Source organism: Mus musculus, chromosome 1 (genome assembly GCF_000001635.26).
Source record: "Mus musculus strain C57BL/6J chromosome 1, GRCm38.p6 C57BL/6J".
Lineage (NCBI taxonomy): Eukaryota > Metazoa > Chordata > Mammalia > Rodentia > Muridae > Mus > Mus musculus.
The window spans coordinates 74758254-74773106 of NC_000067.6; the positions used below are offsets into that span (position 1 = coordinate 74758254).

General features: G+C 49.5%; 1 protein-coding gene across 4 annotated transcripts in view; it reads left to right on the forward strand.

The window, feature by feature from the left end:
- Wnt6 (wingless-type MMTV integration site family, member 6) overlaps positions 1 to 14853 on the forward strand; it is a 30981-nt gene that overhangs the window by 3912 nt on the left and 12216 nt on the right. For 2 of the 4 annotated variants that reach the window (XM_006495887.3, XM_006495888.3), the window contains exon 2: positions 13655 to 13969. In XM_006495887.3, the coding sequence (XP_006495950.1) occupies positions 13893 to 13969 (77 nt within the window). In that variant the 5' untranslated portion in view covers positions 13655 to 13892. Of the gene's footprint in view, positions 1 to 13638; positions 13970 to 14853 lie in introns of those variants that run through there. The other 2 variants (NM_009526.3, XM_006495889.2) reach the window with 2 other exon arrangements.

The window sequence follows — 14853 nt, forward strand, 5'->3', positions numbered from 1 at the left end:
TTGAGCTCCGTTCCCTACCACCATATGGTGGCTCACAACCATCTGTAATGACGCCCTGGAGTGTTTCAAGACAGTGACAGTGTACTCACATACATACAATAAAGAAATAAATCTTTTAAAAAACGTGGTCAAATTCACTGTCTAATATGGATCCATAGCATCCTCCAATATACCAACAGCCAAGTAGCTCACCTAAGCAGTTCTAGTTTACCTAGAACCAATAGCCAGCTCTTGGGTAAGGCTGGAGTTAGAGTTCAATGGTTTGTTTACCATGTACCAGGCTCTAGGCAGTACCTAATTCCAAAGCCAAAAGACAAAGACTTTGGATAGAGCGCAGCCTCATTGTTTAAGGGTATCAACAGAATCCTTGCTCTGCCTGGCCTCGGACATGCTGACACTAGCCACGTGACTCTCAGTAGATCACAGCAGTCCTTCGCTGAGCCTTGATCCTCACATTCCTAAAATGGGAATTAATATTGTCTCTCTTGCAGAGTTGATGTTTCCAAAGTAACACATGCATATCACTAGAAAATTCCAAAGAATGTAGACAAGCAGAGAATGGAAAAGAGTCTGGGAATGTAGAATGTTTACCTAGCATGCAGAAGGGCCTGGATTTGATGCCCAGCACTGTATAAACCAGGAGTGGTGGCAAAGGGTTATCTCAGCCCTTGTGAGAGGAGGCAGGAGGATCAGAAGTTCAAAGTCATCCTTAGCTATGTAATGGGTAAGGGGTGGCGGCCTTTCTCAAATCAATCAATCAATCAATCATCAATCAATAAACAAACAAATGATTTTTAAAAGATAATTCAAGCTGGGCAACATGGCACACACCTTTAATCTCAACACTTGGGAGGCATAGGGAAGCAAACCTCTGAGTTTGAGGCCAGCCTTGTCTGAAGTGTGGGGAGGGGGAAGAAAAGCGAAGAAGAGGAGGAGGAGGAAGAAGAGGGAAGAGAAAGAGACTGGGGGGGAGGAAGAGGAAGGGGAAGAAGAGGGGAGGGGGAGGGGTGGAAGAGGAGGTGGAAGAGGAAGGGAGGGAAGGGGAGGAGAAAAAGGAGAGGGAGGAGGAGGAAGAGGAGGAAGAGGAAGAGGAGGAGGAGGATTTTCTAGTTCTCAAGGCATTGCTTCCAAATATGCATCAATTTTGAGAACTGATCGTGGACTGTTCCTGTTTATCTCACCCACAGACTGTTTTGACTTTGTTAGTTTATATAGTGCCCACTTTTCATAACAGACTCTGCAAGAGAAGTAATAATATTCTTACTTATAATCATTTTATTTGCATTTTTGCTTTAAAAAAAATAACCATCACTAATAATACCTATCAACTAATTTTGTTGGAACATCTTGAAATCACAAATTCACTTCAAACTTGGAGGCGAAGGTGATGCCGTTGAGTCTTCTGTGGAACTCAGAAGGTTCTAATGATGCTATGTTTCTTTTCTCCCAAAGAACATTTTGAAAAATGCCTTGTAAAGAGAAAGAGAAGTGCAGTCTTATCTTCAATGTGGTGTCCCCAGGGGAAGGTGGTTCTAGAACGGAATGCTACTACTCTTCATGGCTGAAGATAGGCTTCAATTAGTAATCTAGAGAGAGAAAAACAGCTTTTCCTGGAATATCCCTGGACCCCACTGGTTCACCCTGTCCCTTCTCAGGACTTTAATCAGAGCAGCTGTGGTCCAGTCCCGCAGAGATCTCACCAAACTCAAGCAGCTTTGCAGACTCTGTGGCTCTGAAGGGATCACCAGCGGCTGCCATCTGTTCTTTGGGATATGATGCCCTCTGCTGGTTTCTAGGATTCACCACACAAGGATTGTGGGATATAGACTGGGTTAGGACTCAGACACTGTTCATTGTCATATGGGGAAAGGATCAAATGGAAATAGCGCTCAGCTCTCAGAACTTTGGCTTTTCTGAAGCACACCAATGTTGGGGAAAAAATGCCAAAGACTCACAAGTTGCCAAATGGGTCCTCCAGTCTCTCAGAAGCACCAGTCACACAGGAGACTTGTCATACAGTGAGAGCCCAGGTTGGGCTGTCCTTTGAGGTACTCAGGGACACTAGATCCCGTTGATGCCCTCAAGTGTCTCCCTTTTCATGCATGGATTTAGCATCTGGGCAGAGGTCATGTTTCCTCCAGATGCTGTACACGCTCGACTCGTAATGAATTTTGCCTTATCTGTGTTCCATGTAAACTACTATGACAGCATTTATTCCTTAAATTGTCTCATTTTAACGTAAAGTTCTAAGGCAATGAATCAGACACCGCTGGTTCTTTGGGAATTATCTTCATCTAGTGCAGAAATATTTGATTTTTATCCTAAATTCTTCACTTAAAAAAAAAAAGGGCCTAGAGAGATGTCTCAGCAGTTAGGAGTGCATGCTGCTCTTCCAGAGGACCCAGGTTTGGTTCCTAGCAACCTGTAATCCTGGCACTTGGGAGACAGAAGAAGGAGGGTCAAGAGTTTAAGGCTAGCCTCAGCTACATAGCAACTTTGAGGCCAGCCTGGGTTATATGAGACCATGTTTGAAAAAATAAAGTAAAATGCAAATGATTTGGGGGCGAAGATACCTAGTATTTTTGTTGTTGTTGGGACAGGATCTCTCTACATAGTTCTGGCTGTCCTGGAACTCACTGTGTAGACCAGGTTGGCCTCAAACACACAAAGATCCATCCGTGTCTGCCTCCCAAATGCTGGGATTAAAAGCATGCGTCACCATAGCTGGCCCTGGTATCCTTTGGTTTTGGTCTTTCTCAATGTATTCAGGATGCTATCTAACCCTTACACAGCTCTGGGAAGTTGTCCCTGAATATTAAAATCCTCATGGGAGGCTCAGACTAGCTAGCTGTCTGCCTACATTTTCATAGCTGATAAACAATTTTTCTGAATTTGCTCATACTCTGACTATCTGCAAATTCAACTAATAAGATTTTGCTTGCCTTCTGAAATTTCAAGTAAACTAACCCAAAGTGGTGGATAAGCTGTGATTGTGGGGCAGGGTCTGAGCAGTGGAGACACTTGGTGTGCCAGGGGAGCAGCCAGTGGCCATGTGAGGGCAGCAACTAAGTCTTGTGACAAAGGCAGGGCCAAGTGTGGGATGTGGCATACAGAGAGCTCTGGGAGGGAGGGCCAGAAAGCCTAGAGATAAACAATCAGGAGGAGGGACAGTCTGCATTCTTGAGCCTGCTGTGCATCTTGTGGGTTCACCTTGGTCATGGGAAGGCCATTAGTAATGTCTCTGTGGGACAGGTCGCTCTTGATGACGGTGGCTCTAACTTCCTCTTCTCCCAAACACATGCTCCATGTAAACACAGAGCCAAGTAAAACCAGCCTCCTCTTCAAGGACTAGCTACCAGGAATGCGGTCAGCAGACATAGGTCTCTAATCATCAGCTTCCTTACAGTCAATGCCTCAGTGACAGAAAACATCTCTGGCTGGGGCCACTCATATAGCCATTGACAAAGGACAGCAAAGGTATGACACGGCCATTTCAACTTGGCAAAGGGTCACCTGCAGTACAAACTCCCTGGGGGCTCCTGGGTTGGGGACTGGCTGAAGCTTTGTGTGCCCAAACCCTATTCTTTCCCATCTTTTACAGATGTTGCTTTAAGCAAACCCAAAGTCATCATGACATTTATATCTAGAGAACTTATCCTGTTACTGACCCATTTTATAGGCCTAAGACGCAAGAGCCATGGGGTCATTTTCTTTCCACTCAGTGATTCTGATATACATCCAAAAGGTGAGCCTTACATAGCTGAGTGGGAACTGCCCTCTGTCCATTTGAGGCTCATTTGGAATGGAGGCATTGAGAGAGGGAAGCAGAAGTTTGGTCCGTGGGTTCAGTGACAGTCTTCCCACATGGTTGGGCCTTGTACAGTCAGAACAAATAACTGTGGCCTCAGGCTGAAGGTCAGGGAAGAATGGCAAGGAGGAAGGTGGCAGGTATGTCAGACCCTATGTCATGTTCACCTTGAGTCTCCACAGACCTTGATGAATCACATGCTCTGGGCCAGGCCTGTGCTAAGGGAGAAAGAGACACTTGGAGAAATTTTGCAAAACTCTGACCATAACTGTCTCCGAAGGAAACTTAGCCTTCTGAGCTTGCAATATGTTCCTAACCAATTCCCTACTTATTGTTTCCATTAAATACCTGATGTCTTGATAACAAAAATTAGCAAGGTTGGGGATGTGGCTCAGTTGGTAGAGTCCTTGCCTAACTTGTAGAAGGCTCTGGGTTCAATCCCAGCATTGTTGAAGCCTGTAGTAGCGATGCTGTAATTCCAGCACTGGAGAGATAAAGGCAGGGTGGGCTAGAAGGCTCAAGACCATCCTCGGCTACTTACTCAGGTTGGGCTACACGAGACTTCGAAAAAATTACATTTGGGGTTCATTTCTTCACTTGACATTTTATAGTGAATATTCCTGGTTCTGATACAATAAGTGTACTTCACATTTTAACACCTGTATAATAATATTCTCTCTCTCTCTCTCTCTCTCTCTCTCTCTCTCTCTCTCTCTCTCTCTCTCTCTCTCTCACACACACACACACACACACACACACACACACACACACACACACACACTGAGAAGCCCCCTGGAACTTACTCTATAGACCACACTGATGCCCGTGTAATGTTTTCTCAGGTGAACAAGCCAGGCTTATGCATAAACATGGCTACTTCCAGCTCCTCAGACATCCAAAAATGTACTAATAGTTACAGTTTCACCTGTGTACAGTTTCCTCCCCTTTCGAATGGCTTCTTTCTAGTATCCGTTTGGAATTCCTATGTGGGGTCTGATCCCTGTTAGTGGCATGATCTCCAGAAATCACAGATTTACAGCTTCAACCCCAATACACAAGGGATTTCTCCACGTCTTTTCCAGGCTTAGCTTCGAAGTTAGTTCCTAAGCAAATTGGAGTTCATTCTAGGTTCACTTTTTTTTTTTTTTTTTTTTTGGTCTTGTAGACGTGTTTTCAGTCTTTAAGGAACAGTGTGCCATTTGCCAGGAGATGGCGCTATGGCGCTGTTCTAGGACTTCGTGAGCAGACTTCAAGTTAACTGAGGTGTCTATGTGGTCTATGTGCCCAGAAAGGGCCCTGCCTAGGAATCTGTTATCTGTTGGGCTCTCCAGTTTCTTATCTAAGCTTATAAGACCTGGTTGGGTGAGGATATACCACTCTCTACCTAATTGCCTTGAGTTACCCTTCCCTGCAGACTAGCGTCTCTTCTTTGGCAATTCAACAACAGTCCAGTTATAAAGTATCAAACTCAGGCCAGAGACTAAACTCATATCCTTTAACACATTCAGAAGCAAGGGAGGAACATAGAGAAGAAACCCAGTCTAGATGCTGTATTTTCTACAAAGCATAACTATAGTCCCGTGAATTCCCGGGAAATGAAGGAGTTGTTATAGGCATCCAAGATCTTGAGGGAAGTTGGGGTTCAACAGGGCTGGCCGATAAGTTAAGTACAGAGAGTATAAAAGGGGAATGGGTGGGTCAGGGTGGAACCAAGAGCTACTTACAGGTCAGAACTTTTCCAGGAGACAAAACGCAAGATAAATCTGGAAGACAAGCAAGAGCCAAACTGGAACGGGGCAGGGGGGTGCCAGGTTAAGCACGGGGTGTATCTGACAAACCAAGCAGTGTCGATGACCGTTTCATGGCAAGAAAGTTGTAGGATGGTGTTTGGGCATCAACACAGTTGGCCTGGGGTTTAACTCACTCTGTGTTTTTCTTCCTGCTTTCTAGAACACATTCCTATTATTGACCCCGCAAAGGCCTGTCTGTTTTCTGCCTCCTGAGGCAGACCTTATCTTGGCTTCTGTGAAACTGTCAGGCTCTCTGTCTCCTGTCTGCAGCTCCTCCTCTGTCTCCTCTGCATCCTCGCCCCTCATTTAGCCATTACTGATTACTGATCATTCTTCCTCAAGGCTACCCTCAGCTCTGTACCGTCCTCTGGGGAATCCAGGGTAATTGTACCCTGTGCCACAATGACTCAGCCCATATATCTAACTAATTGTACCCTACACACCTCTGCTCCAGACCTGCGTATCTAACTGCTTGCCTGACAAATCCTCATGAACGTTTTCGAAGCATCTTGAATTCACATCCCAAACTCCCCCAAATAACCTTGCCCAGTGTTGAGCGCCATTGAGTGTTCCTTTCAGGATGAATGACAGCAGCATCCATTCTGTTGGGCATTAAACCCCTGAGGCATCTTTAAGGCCTCCTCCTGCTCTCTCACTGGGTCTCTTGACACTGGTCACCGGTCCTTTTCTTTCCCTTCTACCCCAAACCTAGGTGAAAGCTACATTGTCTTGACAGCTAGCCACAGAGACCTATAACTGCTCTTCTTGCTCCTGCTTGGGCTCTCCTCTTATTCTGCTTCTACAGTGAGTGACCTAACACATCTTTTCAAAGCCTGAGGCTGGCCATGCCCTACTGCCCGAGTGAAATCTCCATAGTGGTTTCCTATGTTGATCCCCTTATTTTACTCCTGTCACCCCACGGCTGGGAACATTGTTTTTTGTGGCCAACCAGTGCAGAATGGATGTTGGAGGAGAGGGAGGTCACCTCTGGGCTTCTGGGAAAACCAGAAGACATATATGATCCTCAACCTCGTAACTTCATCCGATGTTTCTCTAAGCAACTGTCTTCCACCTGTGGGTTGAGACCCTTTTGGGTGGTTGAATGACCCTTTCACAGGGATTACCTAAGACTACTAGAAAACTCAGATATTTAGCAGCAAAATTAGTTCTGAAGTAGCAACAAAAAATAATTTTATGGTTGGGAGTCACTACAACATGAAGAACTGGACTGTATTAAAGGGTCACAGCATTAGGAAAGTTGAGAATCACAGCTCTATAAAATGCAGACATATCTCCTTAAAGGTCAGCTCTGTTTCCTGCTGAGCCAGTCCCTTTTATATACTTGGTCCAAGGACTGTATAGAACTTAAAAGACTGGACATATTGAGGACTGAGGGATATTTCTAGGTTAGGGATGTGGTGTAGCACGAGGCCCCGAGTTCAAACCTCAGTAATGCAAGGAAAGTAAGAGAATGCATTTCTACCTTCCTGGCTTTCCTATCTGTAGAAATAAATCGGACTGTTGTCTGTTAACACACGCTTGTGGTATAAGCTCTTGAGCACGCGCACGCATGCGCACACACACACATTTTCCCAGTGAAAATGATGAATACAGAAAAGAAGATAAAATAAATGCACCATTACACTCACACCAATGAAATTAACTTCCATAAAAAGACAGTCTTTTGCTATCTCCACAGGCTCCTAGAGACCCAAACTGCCTCCTTCTCCCAACCCCAGAGCTGCTACCCCATACTTTTCGGTGGCGAGTAGAATAGCTACTTATCAACTGCTCTCGGCTCACCCAGCTTACAATGTTTGCCTTCACAAGAGCATGAAAGTTCTCTGCACCCACTAAACACCATCCTTTAGATCTCCTATCGTGGGCTACTCATATGCAGTAGGAGCTCTCTTGAGCTCCTGGACAGCCCCCCAGGGGGTAACATGAGATGGCCCCTCCTGTTCACTGTGATGCCTGCTATGTTTAGCATGTTGTGTTTTGCAGGTGTTTTTCTTAACCTTTCACGTCTATAAAATACCCACCTATGTGTGCTGTGCCCACTCTTCATTTCAGCCCAGTATGCATGGTATGGAATAGTCAGTGCTTTATTACAAAACACGTGGATAATATAAGGGCTGTGAGCATGTTCGTGGGGGAGGGGCAGGCAAAGCTACTGTGTTCAGTGGGTTAGAAATAGTGAATACCTTGGGGGGGCAGAGGCAGGTGGATTTCTGAGTTCGAGGCCAGCCTGGTCTACAAAGTGAGTTCCAGAACAGCCAGGGCTATACAGAGAAACCCTTTCTCGAAAAACAAAACAAAACAAAACAAAACAAAAAGAAATAGTGAATATATTTTCCAAGCAGGATCTATTCAGTTGATGGAGGGGTTATCTGTGGCTTATTGTAATTTGCCTGTCATCTAAACACACTCCTAAACACTGTGGCATAACTTCGCATCTTGTGTCCTTTGGTGTTAGGTTCCTTGAGCCATGGAGATTCTCCTCCGGCTCCTTTTCTTTCCTTCGGCAATGTGACCAGCAGCACCTAGCACTGTTTTGGTTTTTTTTTTTTTTCAATGTATTTATTTTTACTTCACATGCATTGGTGTTTTGCCTGAATTCATGTTCGTGTAAGAACGTCAGATCTTGGAGTTACAGACAGTAGTGAGCTGCCATATGTGTGCTGGAAATTGAATCCATGTCCTCTGGAAGAGGACTGCTGTGTCACCTCTCCAGCTTCTACTTTGCTTGTTTGGTTGGCTGGTTTTGGTTTTTCAAGACAGGGGTTCTCTTTATAACTGCTCTGACTGTCCTGGAACTCAATTTTTAGAGCAGGCTGGCATCAAACTCACAGAGGTCTGCCTGCCTCTGCCTCCTGAGTGCTGGGATTAAATGCCTGTACCACCATGCCCCCAGCACTTCACTACTTTTAAAACAATAAGAAAAAAAAATCACTTCCATACCCAGAAAGCTTTTCTTGATCTGATCACCCCAAATCCCTGAGCCTAACTGACTCCCAACTTTGTTTTGCCATGTGTTCAGTGACTCCCCCCCTTCCCCCTCCCCATTCCATGCTCCTAGCAGGACTTTTACAATGGCTGCTCCCTGCTTAAAATGCCCTTCCTTCTTTGTGCCTCCCTGTTACCCTCTTAGATATCAGTTGGAGCATTCTTCTTTGCAGAAATCTCTTCATTCTCTGAGTGGCTCGCCTCTAGAACCTTCCTTGGTTCCCAGATGCTATCAAGGCTGCAGTTTCCTTTTTAAAGATGCTGTAATTAGGGCTGGAGAGATGGCTCAGTGGTTAAGAGCACTCAAGGCTCTTCCAGAGGTCCTGAGTTCAATTCCCAGCAAACACATGGCTCACAACCATCTTTAGTGGGATCTGATGCCCTCTTCTGGTGAAGACAGCGACAGTGTACCCATATTCATGAAATAAATAAAAAAGATGCTGTAATTAGACAGATCCATAAGAATAGGTGACACCATTTTCTCCCCCGTATGTAGTTGGATGCCTAGCACATAGTGGGTGCTGCCTGCTGCCAGGGTGAGAGAGCCAGCACAACCCAGTCCCAGTGATAAACCAGGACAGAGGCTGACAGAGAACCTGAATTCTGGAGCTCTGACTAGGCTCCCTCCCACCCCCACCCCCACCCACCCCTGCCCCACTCCCCCACCCACCTCTGCCACACCCCACCCCACCCCCCAGTCTAAAACCAAGGAGTTGGACTGTGAGAAGATGCTCAGAGATAATGTTCTTTCCTGGAACAGTTGAGGCCCTGAGTTCCAGCATCAAATCTACTATCATAAAAACAAGGACAAAACAAGAAAACAAAAACAAAAGGGGAAAACCATGCAGGAGACAGTCTGAAACAAGATGACTGTAGAGGTTCATGGGGCTAGCCTTTCCTGTTGGTCCACTGAAGTTGAACTAAAAAGCCTATGTTCCCTGGCATCCTCCCAATCTAGCCTTGGTAGGAAGCAGCCCCTGGGTCAGACTCAGCCCCTGCCCCCTATTTCAAGATTCCTCCAGGCAGGTTATTTCTCTCCTTGGTGTGACTGGAGGCTTGAGAGGATAGAGATGAGCAGGGCGAGGCAGGTGAGCTCTGATGTGAGAGACAGTGGCTCAGAGGGAATCTCCGTGGAGTTGGAGCTGGACCTGTGAGGCAGGTGTGATAAGGTGACTGGGTGGATACACTCTTGGGATATTAGGCAGGCCGTGGAAGTTGAATAAAGCTGTCTGGTATACCTAGAGGAGAGGAAATAAGTGTCTCCCTCTCTTTCTTTTTTTTTTCTTTTCCTTTCTTCCCTCCATCTCTCTGGAGGGTTGGCCTTTCCTCTCTCTGTTCTCCTAGGTCCCAGAGACCTTGTAGGAATTCTCAAGGCCTATCATCTCCCTGAAAAGAAGAGCTCCATCCCAGTGCTAGAGATGCAGGGAAGGAGGGAGGGAAGAGGAGAGGATGGAGGCTGTTGGGAGGGGAAGGTTCACAGGCCTAAATTCCTGGGCTCCTGCAGCTTCAGTCATCCTGAGGAAAGAAGGGGGGGGGGCACAACAGAATGATTTAGAGACCAAACTCTGTACATGGGGGAGACATGAAGACACAAGAAAGTAGAGAGAGAGAGAGAGAGAGAGAGAGAGAGAGAGAGAGAGAGAGAGAGAGAGAGAGCGACCAGTGGAGGCAGAGCACTCTGCTTTTGCCTGCAGCAGTTCTGATGTTATCTGTCTCCAGCTGCCTCTCCCCCCTCCACAGTCCCCACCTCTGCCTCTCCTTCCTCTTCAACCCCACAGCCAGACACCCAAGTCTCCCCTGCAGGGTCTTTGTACCAGAGCCTAGCGGTGAGTGGAATTTACAGGTTCACAGGGGTGGAGTGAGCCCACCACAGTCTCAACTCACCGCTTACCTCTGTACCACTACCTCTTCTGCTTCTCTATATGGACATATATGCAGAGGCCCTGTGTGTGTGTGTGTGTGTGTGATTGTGCATACATGGGTGTGGCCGTCATGGTGGTTGGCATAAATTTCACCCCCAGCAAGGCCACCATGTCTCCCCCCCATCTGTATCTGCTCATGAAAATTAACTATCATTGTGGAGGGGTGGGGGAGTTAAGGGTGTGATTTCTGTGGGGTTGTCCATTTGTCTGTGTGCATCTGATAGCATGTCTGAGTGTGCATGTTTGCACACATATCTGATGGTATGTCTGAGTGTGCATGTGTGCACACATATCTGATGGTATGTCTGAGTGTGCATGTGTGCACACATATCTGATGGTATGTCTGAGTGTGCATGTGTGCACACATATCTGTAGCTGTTTGTATGTCTCAATTCTTCAGCTCTGCTCTCTGGGGGAAAAAAATCTACTAAGGTAACAGTGACTTGACACTTTCCAGACCCTCCAAACTTGTGTCTCTGAAGGTTTGAGGGGACAAAAAAGACAAAGGTGTTCAATCTGTCTCTGTTCTGATAATACATAAATGGGGAGCACCTATGGGGAGCACCTGTGGGCAAGGCAGGGTAATCCCAGACCCTGGTTTCCCCAGATGACAAATGCCAATACCTTGGAACCAAAGTTCTGGAACAGGGGCTCCAGAAGGTCTACCCTGGCCTTCCCTGTTCTGATGCTTCTGCAAGGCAGTGTTTGTCAAGTGATTCTGGAGTGGGACTCTGGTGGGGAAGGATGGATGAAGGGTAGGAGAGCCCAGGGATGGCTAAAGATTCTGCAAGATCTGGCTGGAGCACATTGCAGGAGGGGTGGGACCAACTGTGTGTGTTTAGAGGAAAGGTGGGGGGTGGGGGCAGAAAGGCTGCCTGCGGGGGAGCAGGCTTCTTGGCAAACGCCCCAGTTTCCTGAGCTGATCCCTGCTCCCTGCCACTGCTCCCAATTCTGTTGTTTCAATAACATCATTTTTATCCACCCCACAGAGAGACGGTGTCTGGGGGGGGGGGGCGAGGGGGCAGGGATAGGACACGGGGGACACGGGGGTGGGGTGGGGAGGCTGGAGAACCAAGAAAGCCTAGGGTCTGGAATCAACAAAGAGTAGATTTGGGGCGCTCCCTTCTCAGGGCTATCCCAGAGCCCAGGTCCCCTGATGACAAAGACAAATACATTAAAATTCTTGCCTCAGAGAAGAATGCAGGACAGGGAGAGCATTTCATAATCTGCAATAACAGTAGCAGGCTGGGTAAGGGGCTTGAAACTAAGACACTGGATCCCAGGGAGCTGGTCATTGGCCCACCTGCACCTTCTGGAGACACCATACACCTCCTAGCTGCCAGGTTGGCACCAACTCTAGCCCCAGTATTCACTCGGCCTGGTATATCCTTGAATGAGCTATGCCCACGGGTGTGGTGGTGTCCACAGTGCTTGGCACTAGTACTAGTATGAAAGGCTGTGTACAAAATTGCTATGTGCTGGAGCGGTGCAGTGCATGAGAAAGGAAGAAACGTAGGTTGGTCCAGTGTCTGGCTGAGCGCTGTCTCCTCTCTCTGCTCCTTTCCTTCCCCAGAGGGCCTCACACTCTGCAAATCTCCTTATTCAGGACCTTTGACACCCAGAATCCTCATTAGGACTCCCAGAAAACCCAAGGCCTTATTTGTTTGTGTCTAGGCTCCGGTTTTTCCATCCCTTCTCCCTGCTATTCATCTTCTTTCCTCAGATCTGCTCCCCCTCCTGATGTAGGCATCTGTGGCCTTCTCCTGCCTTCTTTCTGGTCCCCCAGTCTCATCTTTGCCCATTTGCCCCACTCTCTGGACGACTCTCTGGACCGGCCCTCCTCTTTGCTCACCAGCGGTGTTTGTCTATCTTGGCACTGTTCTCCGTTTCCACTTCTAAATTCCTCCCCACCCCAAACGACAAGGAACTTTCCCCTCTGGTGTGAAATTTCTGCCACGTGGGCTTAAGGTCCCCTGTTTAAGGTTGATGGGCCCTCTAGATAGCGGTGGCGGGGAAATTGGCTCCTGCTTCGGAATGTCCGCACCACCTGTCCCTCTGCACTCCTGGGGCACGTCGGGGGGCCTCTGCCCCAGGCCAGAGCAGCAGAGGCTGCCGCCCGCTGCCAGCCGCTTGGCTTGATGAATGGAGCTGTCCCTCCTCCCCACGAGGCCTTTGATCTCCCCCCGTGGGGAGGGGGTCAGGGGCATCAAAGACATTTTTGTGGCATTAGAGAATCAGATAAACGCCATCTCACCTGCAGCTGGCTCTCCCACCCCTTCTGCCCTGGCCAAGTTGGGGGAGGAACTTGAGGCTCCAGGAACCCGCGGACAAGTGAGACCTGACCACAGCCAGCGCTGACCCCTCTTCTCTTGGAAGTCAGCAACCTCGGCCCTCCGCCACGTTTATGAGTAGCGAATACTGGAGCGCAGGCCCTGGAGAGGTTCCACTTGCTGTCTTATCTCCCCCACACTGTCCGCCCCCAACATCGGCTGGCTGCGGCTGCAAGGCTAGGGAGCTAGAACCCAGGCCTCGGGCTCGTTCCCTTGCTGGGACAGAGGCTGAAGAAGGGGCAAAAGACGCGGGAGTTGGTAACGCCTCCTAAGTTCGTTGGGCTGGCGATCCAGTTGGACAGCCTTCTACCGAGCATCCTGCGCCCCCGGCCGACTTCCTCCCTGGCCCCCATCTGTATATCCCTACGTACTGTTCCCTCCCCCCAAACTCCCTCATTCCTGGGAAGTTTTCTCTCTTTACAGTCAACAAACCTGTCAAACGTCTCCCAGCCAGTCCCCCTTCCCCAGTTCTTCCTCCCTCCCCCCCTTACCCTTCTCGACTATTCATCCCGCCCCTCCATGCCCCAGGTCCAGGGATGGCAGGGGACAACCCCGCAGAGGCTAGGAGAGGGGCAGGCGGGCGGGACCCGCACCCGTGAGCGCGCGGCCCCGCCCCAGCACCCGCCCTCCGCTGCGCTCTGCGCCCGCCGCCCCGGGGCGCACGGCTCCCTCCCAAGAGTCCCGCCGCCTGACTGTCGCAACTGCCACCCCCGTGGCCCCCCTGTCCCCCTCCCCCGCCCACGCTTCGGCCCCGCTCCCCTCCCACCCCCGCCCCCGGCTCTGATTTCTTCTCTCCAGCGAGCTCCGCAGGAGACACAGGCGCTGGCTGCTGGGTCCGCTCTCCGCCTCCGCCGCGCCCTCCTCGCCCGGGATGGGCCCCCCCGCCGCCACCGCCGCCGGAGCCCTAGTCTCCGGGCCGCCGCCTCGGTCGCCGCGTTTGCCCTGAAGCCCGGTGCCCGCGCGCCCCGGCTCACCCCGCAGCTTCACTCCCCACCCCCAGCCGCCTCCCCGGCCAGACTGCGGTAGAGCTCTCAGGATGCTGCCGCCGGTGCCCTCCCGCCTCGGACTGCTGCTGCTGCTCTTGTGCCCCGCGCACGTCGATGGACTGTGGTGGTGAGTGCTGAGTGGGACTGTCTCCCGCGCAGCTCCAAACACCAGAGGGTGGGGACCCAGAGCCAGTCTTGGGACTTGGCACAGCGATCCTGCTGCCTTCAGGCTCTACCCGCTCCAGGATCCCAGCTATCGGGAGGTTGCACCGGGACCCTCGCAGACAGTTCCTTTCGGGTCTCTGCCCGAGCACTTCTGAAGTGCCACTTTGACGTTCTGTACCCCTGGATACTCTATTGTGTTTTCTTCCCGTATAGTCTTCCTTCCCCCAAAGAAATGTGTCCAATTCGCATCATCAAGGAGTTGGCAGATAGGTAGGGAAGAGCTGTTGGACATCATGAAATCCATAGTGAGAGATTGGGTGAGAACGGGGTGAGGAGGGGTGGGGACGGGCGAGAAGGGCCCTCGAGCTAGATTTGGGGAACAGACAGGAACAAGGTGGAAAGCTCTAAGACAGAGAGAGTCAAACGGCTGCCTCTTGCCCGCGCCTCATTGCCTACCACCTCACCATTGCTGGCCCCTTCAGCATTGGCAGTAGTACAGGAATAGGGAATGCAAATGGGGAAACTGAGTCAGGACTCTGACTTCTCTGCTTTTCCCATAGCGAGTAAGAAAGACAGAGGGGAGATCCCGGAGGCCCTCTCTTCCAGAACTGGGAAGTAAGGAATTTTTTTTTTTTTTTTAATGTGTAGCGGAGGAGGTGTAGGAACTCTTGAGAGCGATCTGATGAAGCCAGTAGGAGCCTGGCCAGCCGAGAGATGGGGTAAATTCTCAGATCCGAACTCTGGGATTTAGCCAGAGCAGACACCTAGACTTCGAGGGTTTCCAAAGCTTTGAGCCTTGAGGGGAAGGACAGAGGAGGGGCAGCGGGGGTGGGGGGCGCCAGGACA